The sequence below is a fragment of the Heloderma suspectum genome, chromosome 2 (genome assembly GCF_057233095.1).
Source record: "Heloderma suspectum isolate Gila_16-S chromosome 2, 16-S_ref, whole genome shotgun sequence".
Taxonomy (NCBI): domain Eukaryota; kingdom Metazoa; phylum Chordata; class Lepidosauria; order Squamata; family Helodermatidae; genus Heloderma; species Heloderma suspectum.
In genome coordinates, this window is record NC_139459.1 from 339563857 (window position 1) to 339583503 (window position 19647).

Consider the following 19647-nt stretch of genomic DNA (forward strand, 5'->3'; position numbering starts at 1 on the left):
ACTGTCACGAACTGAGCTAATAGGAGCAGTTGCTACTTGCTCTTGTTTTCTTGATTCAGTCAGTGCCATTGCTGGAGGGATTTTCCTGTCAGGGTGTATGGGTGGAAGCATTAACTTGCTCTCAACTTTAACAGTGGACGCACAGCCAGCTTCAAGTTTGTTGCAGATAATGTTTGTCTTAGTATTCAGATACCAATGCTAGCTTGTGGATTTCTGTTTCTTCATGTTCACTTTTAAGTACCCACCTAAGCATTACAACTGAGAGGAAAAAAAACCTTTCAAGGGAACATGGAAATTGTTAAATATAGAAAAAAAAATTTCCCCAACTTTTTGGTCTGGTTGTGTAATTTTGGTTAAAAAAGTGATGAAGCACAAAACCATTCTCTCATTTCTTTCTCTAAAAGTAAGCTTTTCATGGGATGGAAGTGGTGTCAAATGTGGGTTTAACTTGACATGACAAACTCTAGTAGAAAAACAGGTTCACGCATTTTTACTTTACACTACTGAAATGATTGTTACAGGCAGAATGTTTTCTTGTTGTTCTTAGTTAGTGATCAAGATGTACCAATTACTAACAACAAGCTATCTTAAAAAAAAGGAAGAGGTGGTTGGAATTGTGTTGAAGTTTTCATCTAATACCACCAGGTAGAAATTCAATAGGCAAAGCTTTCTATCACTGCATTTCTGTGCTGGGTAGAATTTGCAAGTGAACTATTTGTTATGCAGCTGTTAAAGGAATATAAATCTTGTCAGAAAAAGTGGCAGCCCTGTTTTTACCAGTTAACTTAGTTTAACTTAATAAATTAAGTCTTGTATTAGTTTAATTATCTGTAAAACTAAACACTCCAATGGGTTCAAGGTTTGGCACAATCACCATCTGATCCAGTGCTATAAAACAGCCCACTAACAGGACTAATTTCTGCTTGCTTTGAAGTCAAAAGTTAACTCATCTTAGAAACAAGGGGAAGAGCCTCATTACAAATAATGTTACAAAAAGTAATTGGGGACCCTTCTTCCTAATTATTTTTTGCAGTGTAGTTAAACTAGCTCAAGCAGCTGACAACAGCATAAAAGTGGTTGTGGCAGATGCAAGCAGACTGGTTTTGGTATCCTGTCTTATAGAACAAATTGGGTTGGAGCAGCAAGAACAAAATAATAATAGACGGGATAATATTAATGCTAGGATAACTATTTTGGGAAAATCCTGACTTACAGTGAAGTAATACTTTCAAAGTGGTGGTGATGGCTCTTGTAAAGATTTACAGGTGAATGTAAAACTGCTTACAGTAGTCAGAGATACTCTGGCTTTTACATAGGATGGAGTTGAAAATACGTGCATATTTACATGGGTCCAAGTCCCACTGAGTTCTGTTTGAGTTACTCCCAACTGTCTAGAGCTGTAGCCCACGGAAGTAGTTTTTTTCTTAACAGCTGCTGTACATTGAGCTGCGCTGGTCTTGATGATCAGCATATGGGGTAATCATAAATGCTGTTCACTGCTGTAGTCCCGCATCTAGCAAACTGTGAGTTAATATGAGTAACTGAAATCTGACAAAGTTCTGTACTGATAAGCCACATTTGTTGAAAATTATTGATGTAGAGGGGGTATCAATTCAATTCTTTTGAAGAAAATTGCAGTACAAAACATTAGGCTTACCCTGGTCTCTTACTTTTATCTTGGGTGTAGTACAGAAGCAGCCCACATTCCAGCAGCCATGTGGGGTGGCTCACACATGCTATGCCGCACCAGACTCAGGTTTGCCACACAGTGTATATTTGGCTGTGGCTCCTTGTCAATCACAGCTCTCTGACAAGTGTGTCTATGTGACTGTATGTGTTTTCAGACAAATGCTTGCGGCATTCACACGTCTCATGTTAATACTTAAAAATGCAACCATGAACAAGTTAAATGGAATGTGTGACATAATCTCATGATGTGCATATTTTGGTGGAATTGAATTGCCTTCTACTCTACTGTCAGCCAGTGTGTCAAATTATATATTTAAAAGAAAAGGTGCACGTGTAGGTTTTTTTTTTTTTTTTACAGAACTCTTGTGCAGGGGAAAGTGGAAATCCAAAATCCAATCTTGGTTTCCTCCTGCATGTATTCTTCTTTCTCACATCAGCAGCATAAGCCACTTCACCTCGCAAAAGTACTTTGGAGGAACAGAGCTGCTGTGTTCCTCAGCAATGTCTTCTTTCAGGTAGTTAGACCAGCTCAGTCACCGACAACAGCTGGGAGAAAAAGGTTAGTATAGCCTTCTCAGAGATGCGCTAATTTTGGGGTGTAGCTTTCAGGGAAGTTAAAAAAAACAAACACCAGGTGAGCATTCTAAAGCTGAATGCCATCTGAAATGCTACGGCCCAGAATTCCCATCATTGCAGTCTACTTCCTCATTCTGCTGCATGTGTGGAGCATGCTTCAGTGAGGACATGACAGGAATAAAATACACACACACCAACCGATGAAGAAAACCCAAATTCACATAAAATCCATGCCAGCTAGGAAACTACAATCCAACGTGCACAATTGGGAGGAAACCCCACTGAATTCATTGGGATTACGTTCTAAGTAAACATACACAGGTTGTGCTGTAAAGTCTGGTATGCCCATGCAGGAGAATGAGGATGTAGACTGCAGTGATGGGGACTGTACAACTGCAGGTTGCACCTGTTTTTGAACACTCCCCCCAAATTAAAACTAGTAGCACATCACAGAGAAAAGCAGATACAGGTAGGCATATGACAAACCAACAGATCCCAAACCAGGTGAAACAATGATCAATGGGACACAATCATCTCTGAATAAAAACCCAGTAAACTATAGGTTTTGTCATCCTAACTTCCTTTGGATGAAAAGCGGCAAAGTCCTTTTTATTCTCTCAGGACTTAAAAAAACAAGAAATGAAACTGCTGCTTGCTTTATTTTTAGTGATCTATTTTCAGCTGCATTTTAAAACATCCTTTTCCATGCTTAAGCTGCTTTATCTTTTTTAAAAATGATTTTAAATTATTGTTGCTGCTTCTAATTTCTTTCAGTGTGTTTTATCACTGGTTTTATTGTATTGGTTTTTATTATGTATGTTGCCCAGAGAGCTTTGCTTGACCTATAAATAATTTAAAAATTGACAGAATGGGTAAACTAGTTTACACATACCAACATTGTAATCTTTTATATGCTAGTCAGATTAAGACTTTTCTCTACTCCCAGGCATTTGATAGGCTTCATAATTCGGTTGCTTTTGTCAGGTCTTGCTATTCTGTTATTGATTGTTCTTAGCTGTTTTAAATTGTCTAAAATTGTTTGTATTTTTTAATCTCTATAAGACACCTTGAGTCTTTTTCTGAGAGAGCCATCTAATAAAAATAAAATAATACCACAATGAAGCAGCAGTAATATGGCTTCTGCAAAGGGAAGTCACCAGCCTATTCAAATTCTTTCAGGATGTCAATAAGCAAGTCATGAAGTAACATCCCATCATTATTAAAATGCCATGATGCTGTGACCCCATTCATGTTATTGTGTGCAATTGTGACCACCCCACCTATATCATTCTACATCAAGAATGATATAGAAAAGTTGGAGATGATACAGAGAGGAGAGTCATTCTCTTATGTAAATGTACAAGCCAAACTTAATACAATGGTAGACCAGTTTGTTTAAACACAGGTCTGCTCCAGTCACATATAAAGTAGGCTGGGATCCTTAGAGAGATACGGGCATGTAGGTGAGGAATGATAAACCCTCCCACTGTGTGGGGCCCATCTCCCAAGCACTTTTCTTCTAAGCTGAGCACCAATATTAGAAGTGAACATGGCTGTGAGAAACACACTTGGGGGAGAAAAGTGGCACAGATGGTGAAGGTTCACCTCCTCAGACATGAATCCGCTCATTTTAAAAATTGGGTCTTCCATACTCTTTGTCAAGACTGGGGCAGACCTGCATCTGAACAAACAGGTATGTTGCCATCATGTCTAGTTTGGTCCATAAGCAGAGCTGTTTGGTTACAAAAGACATGGTTGATGAGAGAGGGACATGACAGAGGCTTGATGCCTGGAGCACAGTAGAGAGTACTGAGGAAGTCATGGCCACAAAGTACACAAAACACAGCGTATTGCCATTACTAACAGGACGTAGCAGGCGGGAAGATCAACAAAAACAGTGGTCTCGAACACAATGCATTTTTAACCTCTGAAATCTTCGGGGGAGGCTGTGATGATGACCAAGAGCATGAATGGCTCTTTAAAGGATTAGGGAAATGCAGAGAGGTTTCTCCAGGTGTCTACTAACCACAACCTCCATTTTCAGAGATGGCTCATCCTGGACTAGATGCTTGGAGCTAAAAACAGATGAATGCTGCCATCATACCCTGCTATGAACTTCACTCCCATGAAGGATCCTCCTCCCTCAACTGTCGCCTCCAGCAGGCTGTAACAGAGAGAGGTAAGAGGAAGAGCAGGGCTATTCCACCAGCCAGACTGGAAGACTATTTCATTTTTTCTTCTTCCCTTCCCACCCGTTTTCCCTTGTGTGTTCTGTCTCCTTAAATTGTATGTCTGTGGGCAGGCACTGTCTTTGTTTTACTGATTGTATGTAAGCTGCTTCAGGAGCCCTTTTTGCTGAGGAGCGTGATGAAAAAACTTTAAATAAAATAAATAACTAACTTCCCTGTGAAATCCAGCTGCCCAGCATAGCAGTCCTTAAGGACCTTAAAGACATTATTGGCAAAACGCATGTTGAACAATTTGTAACAACAGTGCAGCTTTATTACTTTTAAAAGATTACCTTCTTACAGGTACCCGGTAATGTGTTAAGTGTATTTTTAAAAAACTTCTACACTTGTACATCGAACACTGCATTCCTCTGGAAACAGGATGGAAGGAAACTAACTTAGGTACACTAAAAAAAAAAATCCCAGTAAGAATAATCTAAATGTACATTGCTGGCAGCCATTTCCACAACGTTAGTGTTGTGGGGAGACACACATAATGTGGTGAGAACACGTTCTAACTATGCAATAAGAAAGGCAATAAGAAAAGCAATATATGTTGTAACAAGAACAAAGAACGGCTGGAGGGATGGTTTTCACAATCAGACTAAATATGCAGGGCCTCTCCATCTATCTGTGGTTTCATTTCATCCGCTTCCTGGGAGAGACATCTCCATTGCTGGTCGCAGACTGCTGGGAAGTGAACGCAAGGCTGGAAGGAGAGGGGCAGGGCATCTCTTGGCCATTCGAGGAGGTGCCCCCTGTATGCATCATGCTAGGGCCTGCGAAGTCGTAATACTGCGAAGGGTATGGTGGACTGTACGATGTTCTACCCCGTATGTCTTTCATAACTTCCAGTATGCCCTGCAGTACGCTTGTCTGGCTACTCAGCTGCTCCTTCAGAGTTTGATCGCTCGATTCCAGAGCGCTTACGAGCCGGCCAATGTCCTCTGCGCTCTGCTCCATCTCGTCTTTGCGGGCAGCAAGATCCTCCTTGTAAGCACGCTCAAAAGACGCCACCTCTTTGTGTGTGAGGTCAGACAGTGTCCGGACAAGTTCGCTGGTGGCCTGAGAGGTGACTTCCATGAGCTCCTTCAAGGTGTCCCCTCTCCTCTTTCTCTGCCGGCAACGAAGGTTCCGCATCCTCTCAGCAGCGGTCAACGGCCGAGGGCGCAGGTTGGGTGCTGGAGGAACAAACAGCAGAAAGTGAGCTAAACAAAATGATACGTTGTGACATTTTGAACAGAGACTAGAATGGTATACTTGGCACTTTAAAAAAAAAGATCCAGATTTCACACCAGCACAAGGATATTCATGTGAAGAGAGCAGACAGACTCTGCAACTTTTACTGAAGTTATGCAGATGGACATACCTTTACTTACTTTGTACAACATTATGACCTGGTTTGAATGACACAACAGCCCACCGTGGCTTAATTTACCCGCAGAGGCTGTTGCATCGAGCTGGGCGCCTGTGGGCACCACTTTTGCATGGCACCTGGCTTGCAAACCCAGGCAGCAGGGGTTGTTTGAGGGTTAGGCAATCCCCAAACAAGCCCTGTTGCTTGGATTCATATGATACAGCAAGCCAGATGCCATGCAAAAATGGCACCTGCAGATGCCTGGCATGACACAACAGCCCCCACAGGCAAATTAAGCAACAGTGGGCTGTTGTGTCATGCGAACAGACCCACTGTGTTAGCCACAGGAGGGTTAGGCAGAGAATTGCCTATGGGGAGGGGCCATGGCTCAGTGTGATAGAGCAGCTGCTTGGCATGCAGAAGGTCCCAGGTTCGATCCCCAGCTTCTCCAGGTAGGGTGAGTAAAGAATCCTGCCTGAAACCCTGGAGAGCTGCTGCCAGTCAGAGTCAACAATACTGGGCTAGATGGGCGAATGGTCTGACTCAGTATAAGGCAGCTTCCTATGTTCCTAATTCAAGCGCCATTTCCGGATCTGTGCAGTCCTGCTCAGCCCTTCTAGGATTTCTGAAATTTCAGTGCTCTCTTTCAAATGAAATGGGCTACAGCAGGGGTGGGGAACCTCAGTCTTATGAGCCAAATCTGTCCCTCCTGAGGTTCCTCAGATGGCCCCACCCTCTTATCCCCGATAGCCGATTGTTTGGTCTTTTCCTGGCTTTAGTGCAGTTTTTCCCCCCTTTCCAGAAGGTTGAAATGCTTCTCCTAAGGTTTAGTTACTGGCAGTAAGAGCTGTACGCCAAAATATGTTGCTATTTTTGGTGTTTTGGCCCCGGATCCTTTTGCCTTTGGCCACCACTGGAATACGGCCCTAAAGAGCTTCTCCAGAAATGAATTCAGCCCTCAGGCTGAAAGGGGTTCTCCATCTTGGGGGGAGATACTTAATTCTCAACCCCCACAATGAAAACTGTGGCTCTCGAGACTACAATCCATTGCTCAGCGCTCACAAATAAGAACATATCCTTAAACCACCTCTCCCTGCCCTCAAACTATCCACAGAAAAAGTGCCCGGAAGTCCATGGCTGGCTGGAATAACAACATGTTCTACAAACGCCCTATCCCATCACAGGCGCACTGCAACTTCAAACAAAACTCACCAGAAACTGAATCATTGGATGGCAAAGGGTCTGTGGGAGTGCCAGGGCCAGCACTCCCATCCATAGAGATATCAGAGTTTGCTGCTGGAGACGCCACTTGGTTTTCCATGTTGGCTTCGCTCTGCTGTGATCCAGCTGATTCAGGCAAGAGTAAACAGTCCCCGTCTGGCTCTTCAAAAGTCCCTTTGTCACTCTTTCCTACTGATAAAGGTGGCTCATAGGCATCCTGCGTTTCCCTGTGCTCCCGGCGTCGACGGTCCACAGGCGGCCTTGAATTGCTCCCTGAGAGCCGTGGAACAACCAGGTTTTGCTTGATGCAAAGAAATCGATTGAGTTCTTCGTAATACGGCCACACACGCCGCCCGTGACCAGCATTGCTGTTCCCATCCACGATCTCTTTGAAGCCACGGCGGAGCACCTTGGCCCGTTCACGGCACTGTTCCCAATCCCTGTTGTACCCCCGGGCTCGCATTTCGTCCGCTATCCACTGGAACTGGGCAACAGTGCGATAGTTGGATGCCAGGGCACTCTGGACTGCATCGTCACCCCACACTTGGATGAAGGCCCGGGTTTCCTCGTCAGTCCAAACGGGCTGCCGCCTCGATTTTGTGGCGGAGGAAGAGCCCTGCGAAGAAGCTGTCATTGTGCCATGATTCGGCATCGGCACGGTCTCTGGAAGGGTATCAGACAACATGGTGTGCTCCAGGGATGACACGGTGATAGTGGCAGCAGGAAATTTTTTAAATGGCAGCAGGAAACGTTTCAATGGATTTGGGTGCAGTAAAAGGAGCACTAGTGGGGAGGGGGTGTAACAAAGAAGCTCCTAACGATAGAGTGCGGATAGAGAGATGGGACGCTCTGTACAATGCACTCTATGATCACGCTGGCAACTCCCCCGCTGAGACATGTGCATCTCACACAAACGTTACGAGAGACACGCATCTCGCATCTTTGTTCCCGCAAGTTGGCCTGCAAAGAAAACACGTGTAACCTCAAGAACATGACACGGGAGTCTGCATTCCGACATGCGAAAGAAAAGATACGTGACAACGGTGCGATACACGTGTCTAGCGTAACGTGTGAAGCAGTCTTAAAGTTCCACCCCTCCTTAACCTCACTATTCTAAGCCCCTCACCGGAAAAAAAATAATTAAAAAAGTTAAACATATTTTGTATAAACTATTCCAATCACAGAATTATTTCAGAGCACATTCCGAAACACACCTGCCTTTAACCTCACCTGATTGACATGCAAAAGAAGAATAACTCACCTGTGTAGCTGCCATCTGTTGAAATGTAGGCCGCTCAAGGAGAAAAGAAAAATAGACAAAATTAGAGGCAAAGACTTTTATATGTCTTAAGAGCCAGAGGAACATACAGATGAGAAAATATGACTGAATGTAACGAAGAAAGGGGCAATCTGCCACTCAGGTCATAGAGCATCCACCTCATAAAATCATGAGGGCTGGAAACTTGCTTTTTAAAACAAAAGCAAAACTAGATTCTTAAGAATCCAGATTTTATACCAAATACCCATCAAAACCAAAATTAAGAAACCCAAACTGAGGCTCAAGGTACCTTTACAAATGAGGCGAAGGCCTAGTCAGAATTTGGTGCTAGAGGTTTTCCTGCATAACTGGAATTCTGAATTCAATGGCAGGAAGGAGTCACCGTTTACAGTTTGTTTGGCTGAGCAAACTCTGAAGTATTCCTCAATCCAAAAAAGCCACACTCTTCTGATCATAAGCAAGGCCCATGACACTGGACTGACTGAAAACCAATTCACATACACCCCTCCTGAAGAGGCACCATGTTAAAACTCCTAGGAATTTTGGCCCACTTCATTTTAATGGGAATAGGCTTCTTTTGATGGTAGCCAACAGGCAGTAGCTGGTCATCTATAAAAAGTAATGACCTCCCTCTGCCCTTCTAGGTAACCAGGAAGGGAAACTTCAAGACTGAAGTTTCTTCAGTCCGCCCACCCCAACCCTACCTTTGTAAACCATCTTTTTTGCCACAAATGACCAACATAGGTATGCACAGGACAGTTAAAAAAAAAAAGTGGACGTATAACTTTTATGGACTTATTTACAAGGCTGCTTTCAAGCATACTCACTCTAAATTCACTTTGCTTTGTGGTCCTAGGAAAAGCAGCTTCACAGCTGCTGCCATCACTGGTCATTCACTGTGTAATGCCAGGATGGCAACCAGTGGTCCACCAGATGTTTTTGCCTACAACTCCCAACAGCCCTAGCCAGCATAGCCAGTGGTGAAGGATCATGGGACTTGTAAGCCAAAGCATCTGTAGGGTACAACTTGACCACCCGTGCAGTGTAATGGCTGTCCCCTTTCTATGTGCTCCAGTAGGTTCTGCCTCACTTGCTAAGAAATGGGAGCAGACTCCCCTTCCCATTGCCTTATGAACAGCTGTCAAAAGGGGCAGTTCACATATGAGAAAGCAGCTAACACTAGAACAAATGGGAAGGGGACGAATATTCTGATGGTCTTCTCATGAAGGCTAGAGTCTTCCTTTTAAAGGGGAAAAAAACCCTCTCAGTACTAAATGCCCATGTTCTGTGTTAAGACTTTTACTGACATTGCACAGATTTAGTTCAGGGCTTAAACTGGACTGTACACACAGGGGAGGTGTGAAGAAAAAAGAAGTTGCAGCAAAACAACAACAACGAAAAAAGGAAATGTTCTTCACTACAGTCAATAACTGCTGTGTGTTTAAGTTTTATCTTATTCTCAAATGAGCACATGTGAATCCTAAGCATCCCCACCAGAAGCAAAGCTGAAGAGTTCTACATTGAAAGTTGAGGAAAGACAGAGAGGAAGAGGGCCTTTTCTGCTGTGGCATCCCAGCTGTTGAATGAGCTCCCTAGAGAGGTTCGCCTGGCACCTATGTTGTATTCCTTCCAGTGCCAGGTAAAGACCTTTTTATTCTCCCAGGCATTTTAGCTTCCTAGTCTTTTAGCTTTGGTGTTTTAAATCTGTATTTTAAATCTCTGCATTGCTGCTAGGTTTCATTCTGGTTATATTGTTATAGTGTGGTTTTAATGCGTTCATATTTTATATTGTCTTATCCTGCGCTTTTTGGGTTAAATTTTTGTGAACTGCCAGAGAGCTTTGGCTATTGGGTGGTATAGAAATGAAACGAACGAACGAACGAATGAATGAATAAAAAAATGTGGGACAGAATTCTGACAGGTATGAGTCTCACTTGTTGTGGGAAGGGGAGAGATAACTGAAAGCTGACACTTGCTCCCTATCAGGATTCAGTGACGAGGAGAGCCTTAGGAGCTGGGGAGAACAAGAAGGATCAAAACGTTTCAGCCATCATCACTGAATGGCATTTAAGCCTTGGTTTTAAAAAAATATGCTTCCAAATGAAGTGCTCTAGCAGCTCAAGTCTCAGTCATCATCGCTGAATAGATGCTAGGTGAACAGATGCCATTGGCCTTGATCTAGATGTAAAGTTTTATTCCTTGCGGGAAAGTTACCTTCAAGTTGTTGGCAATAAAAGATGAAATCCTTTTTCAAACTAGTAACACACCTATCTGATTATTTATGTCTTTTCTGGGCAAATCTTCAATGTAATTCTCAGGGTGATGAGGAAGAATGCAATATGGTTTATTGCCTAGTCAGGTAATACAGACGATTACAGGAATCAAGGGATGCAAGCAGGGCACAAATCTGGCTGCCATGCAGAAGCTGGGAGCTACAGTAGCCAAGGATGCCCAAGTGTAAGAAACATGAAGGTCTGAAAAAGGGGCATTCGCTCAGCCTCTGCCTCTCCCTCTTTAAAGAGGAGCACAACTGGGGCCCACACCCAACCCCTGCTGAAACTGTTGCTGAATTTGCCATGGCAGCAAAAAAAGCACAGTGATTCTACAAGGAAACGTGGTATGTGGGGAGAATGTGCCTTGTATGTGAGCAGAATACAAAGCAGAATGTCTGCTTTCAAACAAGATGTGCACCCCCTGGATGCCCTGTTCCCTTGCAAAATCGCTCTTTTTTGCCACCACTGCAAATTTGGTAGCAGTAGGGGGGCCCACAAAAATGGCCATGGGGAGGCACATGTTGGACATGCCTGATCTAAAGCCTGCTTCATCCTCTTGGAGGGGAGATGCTCTCAGAAATCTATGAGTCCTCACACTATATTTACTGTGTAGTTTCACAGATTCAAGTGGGAGCCCCCCTCCAAAGCAATTTCAACAGGCCGGGCAGGTTCCAACAAGCTGAAGAGATGCTGCAGCATCCTGCTGATCAGTGGTACCACCTTCCTCCAAACTCTCCCAACGCTTCATGAAATTATGGAATCTTCGACTTGTAGAATTTTGAATCCACAGGGGCCTCAAGTTAATAAATCCTGCCTCATGCCTTGAATCCCCTAGACTTAAATCAGCATTAGACCTTATAGAAGCTTATTCTGTGTCACACAGGGAACTGACAGACCCAGATCTGGGGTTGATCGATCACTGATCCATCTATGCCTCCCCTGAAATATTCCTCTCTTCCTTTGCTCTGGCCACCTAGTGGCTAAATGGGCACACCAAGATACGTTCAAAGGCTGGGCAGTTTTCTGCTCACCGACAAAGTCCATATTTGTGTGGTCAAGGGATGAAGTGGGGGTCAAAAGTGCAGCAGATTCTATTCATGAAGATGGCAGAACCATGGTAGGCAATTGTGTGGTCAGAACATGGGATCCCAGCAACCGGGCAAGTAAGCTGGATAAGGAAAGGCTATTAGACCAGGGCCATCATGCATGTGCTTCAAATTGCTTCCATTTAATAAATGCGAGAAGATGAAGCACAAGAAGTCATACTAAGTGTAACTGTTACAATGCAGTTATTGTGCAAATAGATCTTGCTAACATATAGGGTGTGCTAGAGGCACTGCTCCTGGCATTGCCTCCATCTGTACTGCACCCAGGCTGAGTAGCAGCATATTCTGAATGTTGGCACAATATGGGTTGCAGGGACTTGATGCACATAAGCAGGGCTTGCAAAGCCTCAGCTCCTAGAAATACAGTGGTGGATTAAAAAAGCACTGTGCAGGATGGGTCCATCCCCCTTAAAATCTGGTGCCAACTCCCAGCAACTCAAGGGAACTCTCCAGAAATCTGATAGCTTTCTCCAGCCCTGCACACCAGAGCTCATGCAACAAACCAAAGCACATGGTACACATGCACATGAGAGCAAATTACATCATCAGCTTTAGGGCAATGTAAATACACTCTTAATTCAAGGGATCTGATGCACTGTTTCAGCTCATCTAATTTCTGCAGTTCATGCTGTCAGAATGCTTTGGGATGTATTGGTCCCCTGCCAATGCACATGGCTGGAAGGGAACTTTTAGTCTAAGAACAGATTGTGCAGTCCTTATGGCTGGCTCTTTCCTTTCAGAGAAGGGATATCCTGGGGAGATGGTACTTGTCTTTTCCGCACAAAGACACTTCCCACGCTCCCGTTTTTTTGCTACAGCGTTGACCCAGGAGTGTGGAAAGATGTCATGGAAATGCACCCCTTGAGACCATTTTGACACCATTTTTTCAGTCTGAAGAGGTCCAAGCGACCCAGCAAATAACAAAGTGAGGAAGAAACAACCAGTTATGGCACCAACCTAAACCCACAGAAACAGCAGCTAATATTTACAACCAGCCAACCAGGGGTGGTCACAGCGGAAGGCCCATATCCACTGCAGCAACAATTTCTAAACACTCCAATGTAATCTAAGCATTCCAAGTCCTGAGACTTCACATTGTCAAGGAAGAGATCCTTACCCAGGGAAGCCACATCCTCGCCATTCTCCTCCATGATCTCACTTGAAGCCCTTTCTCACTCCCCCACCCCGCACTCTGAGCTTGTAGTCTAGTCCTCAAGAAGTGTCCAGCCCCTGCAAGAGACAAGAGAAAAAACTAGTTAAAGCCCCTCTGGCCCAGCCACCTAAGAAGTCATAGGTGGGCGGATCAATATTGCCATAAAACCTAGCAGAAAAGTTAATCAAGCTTAGGTGGGAACAGGCAACTGATTCCCCTCTGACGTACATACAAAAGCAGGAGGCACTGCACCACTGAAGAAATGAAGGCTACGCTCCTAAGCACACTGACCTGGGAATACAGCCCACTGAAGGCAGCATAACCAACAACGCAGGACTGGGCAGGAACTGGCTTACTGTGTCATGATCGTCAGCAGGGCATTGCCTGTTAAAGCTTTTGCCACAAACAAATTAGCCTCTGAGGACTGTTAGACTGGTGTACCAACTGGCACCTCCCTAAGTATGGGCTCTGTTTACAGCTAGCAACACAGTAGTAGCAACGTAAAAACTTTACAGGCACAATCCTGTGTGTGTTTAGACAGAAAAAAGTCCTACAACTTCCAGCATTCCCCAGCCAGCATTGCTGGCTGAGGAACGCTAGGAGTTGTAGGATCTTTTTCCCTGTTTAAGCATGCACAGGATTGCAGCCTAATACTAATTTCGTACAAGTATCAAAGGCCCTCTAAAATGCAGAGGTTCACAAGTGAATTATAACAACTTAAACCACTACAAAGCAAAGTATATAATACATGAAATGCAAATGAGAATAAGAGATATACAGAGATGCCAAATAATTTAAGTAATAAAAAGAAGCATATGAGGACAATGGCAACTGCTCCTAGCTTAGTTTTTTTTCTTTTCTTCCTATTTTGCCAAGCCCAGTTTATTCTGACTCTGATGATGACCTAAACCTCATCTTTGCTTATTACAATATACTCCTCCCCACTTGAGCAATCAGCTGTTTTATAAATATCGCAGTCTCAGCACATAAACATTATCTGTCATCAGCCAGTATAGAATCATAGAATAGTAGGGTTGAAAGGGGCCTACAAGGCCATCAAGTCCAACCCCCTGCTCAATGCAGGAATCCAAGTCAGAGCATCCCTGACAGATGGCTGTCCAGCCTCGTCTTGAATTCCTCCAGTGTGGGAGAGCCCACCACCTCCCTAGGTCTTTGGTTCCATTGTCGTATTGCTCTAACAGTCAGAAAGTTTTTCCTGGCTTCCTGTAACTTGAGCCCATTATTCTGTGTCCTGCACTCTGGGAGGATCGAGAAGAGATCCTGGCTGTCCTCTCTGTGACAACCTTTCAAGTACTTGAAGAGCATTATCATATCTCCCCTCAGTCTTCTCTTCTCAAGGCTAAACATGCCCAGTTCTTTCAGTCTCTCTTCAGAGGGCTTTGTTTCCAGTCCCCTGATCATCTTTGTTGCCCTCCTCTGAACCCTCTCCAGTTTGTCCGCATCCTTCTTAAAATGTGGTGCCCAGAACTGGACACAGTATTCCAGATGAGGCCTAACCAGTGCTGAGTAGAAGGGAACTAGTACTTCCCAGGATTTGGAAGCGATGCTTCTATTAATGCAGCCCAAAAGAGCATTTGCCTTTTTTGCAGCCACATCACATTGTTGGCTCATATTCAGCTTGTGATCGACAACAATTCCAAGATCCTTCTCGCTTGTAGTGTTGTTGAGCCACGTATCCCCCATCTTGTAACTGTGCATTTGGTTTCTTTTTCCTAGGTACAGAACTTGGCATTTATCAAGCAGTGTATATTTTGGCCTGCACAGTGCCCACACACCTCACTTCTTCTGTGTAAAGTCTTGCTTATCTAGTGCCAGTTAACAGACATGACCTTGTGATTGCTTAATTTAGCTCTCTGTGTTTGTCTTAAATCCTTCAATGCTACTCTGTTGAATTCATATGAAAGAAACTGGCTCTGATGTTCACCGAAATTGTTCCAGCATCTGAGCTTTTCTTTCCCCTATTAAACCAATGCCTGTTTTACTCCCACCCACCTGCCGCACCCAGAATTCTCAAGTTCTTTTTCCCATTTCAGCTAGAGGTGATTCTAAAATTAACTTCTCCTACAGAACAAAGTTCTAGGGCAGTCTGAACTCTGGGACAAAGATACACTTTCAGTCTCAATTTGGTATTTAGGTCTCTTCTCCTATCAAGCTGTATTACTTGTTAGACAGCCTTCAGAATCATATATTCTTTCTACGATACCCTAGAACTCTTTGCATTCTTGCTGCTACCAACTGATGTGACTACTTTCGTCTCTGCTATGAACTCCCTAGATAGGCAACCTTAAGCAAGCCACCTTCTCTCGGCTTCAGCCCACCCATCGCAATCTATAACATGAGAAAAAATAAGCCTGACCTACTTTACATGCGATGCAAGGATGTCTGTGTTATCACCCAAAATTTGTTTTGCAAATGGCCACTGTTAACAAGGTAATTCTCACCACCAAGGTAATTCTTGTGCTATATTTCATTTCCCTTTGACCTCACTATTTACCATCCACCCATGATATATGCCTGTAACTCAGCATGACACTTCGGGCATGCTCCTGCCATAATAATTCTTCATGCATGCTTTCACCATAACAGAAGTGTTAGTCTTCAAAGTGCTACAACAAGACGCTTTACTGGGCTGCTGCAAAGATCCCTTGAAGATCCGTGCAGACATTATGGGTTATATGGGCTGTATCCAATATTTGCCCTACGTAGAAGAGACTCATTGATATGGATGGGGGCTTAGTCACAACTAAATGAAGTCCCATTTATTTGAATGGGTCTACTCTAAATAAGGCTAAAAGTGGCTACTACCCTACACATGCCCCGCTTTTGAACCACAGTGTCAGGCTCGGAAGGTCTGTTTTGCAGCCCAGTCCTTTTTCTCATCTCTGCTCAGTGGACCGTCGAGCCAATAACCAGGGGAAAACATTATGCCAGGGCATGCAACCACTGCAGAGGTTATTCTGACTCACTCCCACTCTTCTTCCTCCTCCCGCAGCGCTACGGGAGAGGAAGAGAAGATGCGCCTCCAAAGCCGGAAGTGGCTGCCGAGGCACCAAAAAACAGACACATACCCTGACACCCTCCACCCCCCCCCCTTTCCCTCCCCCACTTCCAAGATCCGGTTCTCATTCTAGATAAACCTAACCTCTCCCTTTACTTTGTCAGTCACGGAGCCGTCGAGAGAGGCGGCAGGCAGGCAGGGGCTCGTTCCCACCACCTTCCTCTCACTCCTGCCTGAATGTCCCCCCTCCACATCGGGACAATCCGGCTCCTCCCAAAGAGACAAAGGCGAGCCCACCCAGGGCCTCTTTGCGCCCCCACAGCCCCAAATTGTCCCTGGCCGCCCCGCCTCCCAGCCCCACCCATGCCTTGCACTTTCCTACGGCTCGCTTGGGCCGGGGGGGGGGTGTTGTTGTTTCCCTCTCCCCCACCACTGTCAAAACACACAACATAAAACTTGCCCGCGATCTCCTTCGCCTAGTCGGGGCGCAATCGCTGCAGCAGAGCCTGGGGCGGGATCCAGCCCCCTCCCCCGCCGCCCCCCCACCCGCCAGACAAAAGTCCCCTCCTCGGGCGGCCGCAGGGAGAGCGCTCCGGAGCCGAGGCCTCCTCTCGGGTTGCAACCAACCCCAATATGGTGGCCGAGCAGCTGCCGAGACCGGATGCAGTCGGGGCTTCGGGCTTCGGAACAAAGGAAGAGCGAGAGAGAGGAAGCCGGAGGGGGAGCGCTCCTTCCCCGTGGGCAGAGCCCCCTGCTGGCCGCAGCCCAGGAGGCCGCGCCACACCGCGCGCGCGCCGCCCTTTTGCGGGCGGGCGTGAGGCTTGTTGTGGCGGCGGGGCAGGCAGTTTTTTAAAAAGCTTCGGCTGCTGGGAGGTATAGAAATGTCATAAGCAAATAAATAAAAACATACCATCTTTAAATATATATCAACTGATTGGGGGAAGCGCCAGGTCTTGCACTACACAGGAGAAACAACGAAGAAGCTTGCGGCACCTTAGGGCGCAATCCCGCGCATGTTTAGACGGGGACTTGAGCGCTCCGGGAGAGAGCGCAGGACAGGGAGGCCTGGCGTGCCATGGTCCGTGGGGTCGCGAAGAGTCGGACGCGACTGAACGACTGAACAACAATGCCGCAGGAGTTGTAGGACTTTTCTCTGTCTAAATATGCACAGGATTGTGCCCTTAGGGGGCTATTTGAGGCATATTTATAGCCCGCCATTTTTCCTCTTTAAGAAACCCAAGGCAATATACATAATCCTCCTCCTCTCCATTTTATCCTCACAACAGCAACCCTGTGAGGTAGGTTGGGCTGAGAGTCTGTGACTGGCCCAAAGTCACCCAGTGAGCTTCCATGGCCGAGTGGACTAGAACCCGGATCTCCCGGCTCCTGGTCCAACACTCTAGCCACTACACCACACTGGCTCTCAATTATGACATACATTTTCAGGAATCTTTAATAATATCAACTGTAATGATGCTGGGCTTTCATTCTATCAACTGGTGGACACGCACGGGGTTTGTGCTACAAAGGAATAATGACAAAGACACTTGTGGCTAAAAGACTAACACATTTTGTTATGGCATATGTTAACTTATATGCAGAGTACATCATGAGAAATGCTGGGTTGCATGAATCAGAGGTCGGAATTAAGATTGCCGGGAGAATTATCAACAACCTCCGATATGCAGACGATACCACCCTAATGGCAGAAAGCAAAGAGGATCTCAAGAGCCTCTTGTTGAGGGTGAAAGAGGAGAGTGCAAAAGCTGGTTTGAAACTCAACATTAAAAAAACGAAGATCATGGCATCTGGCCCCATCACTTCCTGGCATATAGAAGGGGAAGAAATGGCAGCAGGGACAGATTTTACTTTCTTGGGCTCCAAGATCACCGCAGACGGTGACTGTAGCCATGAAATTAAAAGACGCTTGCTCCTTGGGAGGAAAGCTATGGCAAACCTAGACAGCATAGTAAGAAGCAGAGACATCACCTTGCTGACAAAAGTCCGTCTAATCAAAGCTATGGTTTTCCCAGTAGTAATGTATGGCTGTGAGAGCTGGACTATAAGGAAGGCTGAGCGCCGAAGAATTGATGCTTTCGAACTGTGGTGCTGGAGAAGACTTTTACGAGTCCCCTGGACTGCAAGGAGGTCAAATCAGTCCATCCTAAAGGAAATCAACCCTGAGTGCTCATTGGAAGGACAGAGACTGAAGCTGAAGCTCAAATATTTTGGCCACCTAATGCGAAGAGAAAACTCTCTGGAAAAGACCCTGATGCTGGGAAAGACTGAAGGCAAAAGGAGAAGGGGACGGCAGAGGATGAAATGGCTAGATAGCATCACCGATGCAATGAATACGAACTTGAGCACACTCCAGGAGAGAGCGCAGGACAGGAAGGCCTGGCGTGCTATGGTCCATGGGGTCACGAAGAGTCAGACAGGACTGAACGAGAACAACAACAACAACAAAATGTTTTCATCAGTCACCTGTCTCCACTTGTTCCTGCCTATACTTTGAAATCAGAGCTTCAGTGGAGACTGTTCTCCTTGTTCCCCCGCCATTTGAGGTGAGACTGATGGAAACTGAGGAGGGGGCCTTTTCAGTGGTGGCACCCCAGCTTTGGAATGCTCCTCCTGAGATCATCACACAGCGCCCACTCTGATGACTGTCTGGCACCAGGCAAAGAACTTTCATTATTTTCCCTGGCATTTAATTTTATTTATATTGATTCATTTTGGTTTTCCCAAGGCAGCTTATCATCAACATCATAAATACTTTTCAAAAGAATATCTTTGTTGTTGTTGTTCAGTCATTAAGTTGTGTCCGACTCTTCGTGACCCCATGGACCATAGCATGCCAGGTCTTCCTGTCCTCCGCTCTCTCCCGGAGTGTGCTCAAGTTCATATGCATTGCATCGGTGATGCTATCTAGCCATCTCATCCTCTGCCGTCCCCTTCTCCTTTTGCCTTTGATCTTTCCCAGCATCAGGGTCTTTTCCAGAGAGTTTTCTCTTTGCATTAGGTGGCCAAAATATTTGAGATCCAGCTTCAGTCTCTGTCCTTCCAATGAGCACTCAGGGTTGATTTCCTTTAGGATTAACTGATTTGACCTCCTTGCAGTCCAGGGGACTCGTAAGAGTCTTCTCCAGCACCACAGTTCGAAAGCATCAATTCTTCGGCGCTCAGCCTTCCTTATAGTCCAGCTCTCACAGCCATACGTTGCTACTGGGAAAACCATAGCTTTGATTAGACGGACCTTTGTCGGCAAGGTGATGTCTCTGCTTCTTACTATGCTGTCTAGGTTTGCCATAGCTTTCCTCCCAAGGAGCAAGCGTCTTTTAATTTCATGGCTACAGTCACCGTCTGCGGTGATCTTGGAGCCCAAGAAAATAATATCTGTCACTGCTTCCATTAAAGAATATCTTTCACATTTTTAAAAAACAAACTAAAAACAGTAAAAAATAATTCCTACTCCAGATCTCTTATACCACCTAGCCCAGGGGTGCACAACCTTGTTGGCTTCAAGGGCCGCATGTGATGCTGGCTCAGGAGTCAGGGGCTGCATGCACATGTGTGCGTGCACACATATATGTGTGCGTGCACACATGCATATACACATGCACACAATACACCTGTGCACACCAATGCTTGTGATACAAATAGATTATTTCCTGCTCCTAGCAGTGGCATGGAAAGGGCAATCTGTATGAGGAGCTCTGCGGGAGGGAAAGGAGAGTACAGGCAGTGGA

The 19647-nt window shown here is 45.3% G+C and overlaps 1 protein-coding gene across 2 annotated transcripts; it reads right to left on the reverse strand.

Annotated features, from left to right (window-relative positions):
- Window positions 1-2010: 2010 nt before the first annotated feature.
- Window positions 2011-16536, reverse strand: LOC146355146 (uncharacterized). Of its 2 annotated transcripts, none has more exons than XM_084840736.1 (5): window positions 16362-16536; window positions 12847-12959; window positions 8333-8365; window positions 7063-7734; window positions 2011-5674 (listed from the first exon to the last, which is right to left on the reverse strand). In XM_084840736.1, the coding sequence occupies exons 2-5, from the start codon at window positions 12878-12880 to the stop codon at window positions 5133-5135; spliced, it is 1281 nt and encodes a 426-aa protein (XP_084696862.1). In that variant the 5' UTR covers window positions 12881-12959; window positions 16362-16536; the 3' UTR covers window positions 2011-5132. The 2 variants fall into 2 exon arrangements, with proteins under 2 accessions (XP_084696862.1, XP_084696863.1); XM_084840737.1 differs by having other exon boundaries at window positions 7063-8031.
- Between the last annotated feature and the right edge of the window lie 3111 nt (window positions 16537-19647).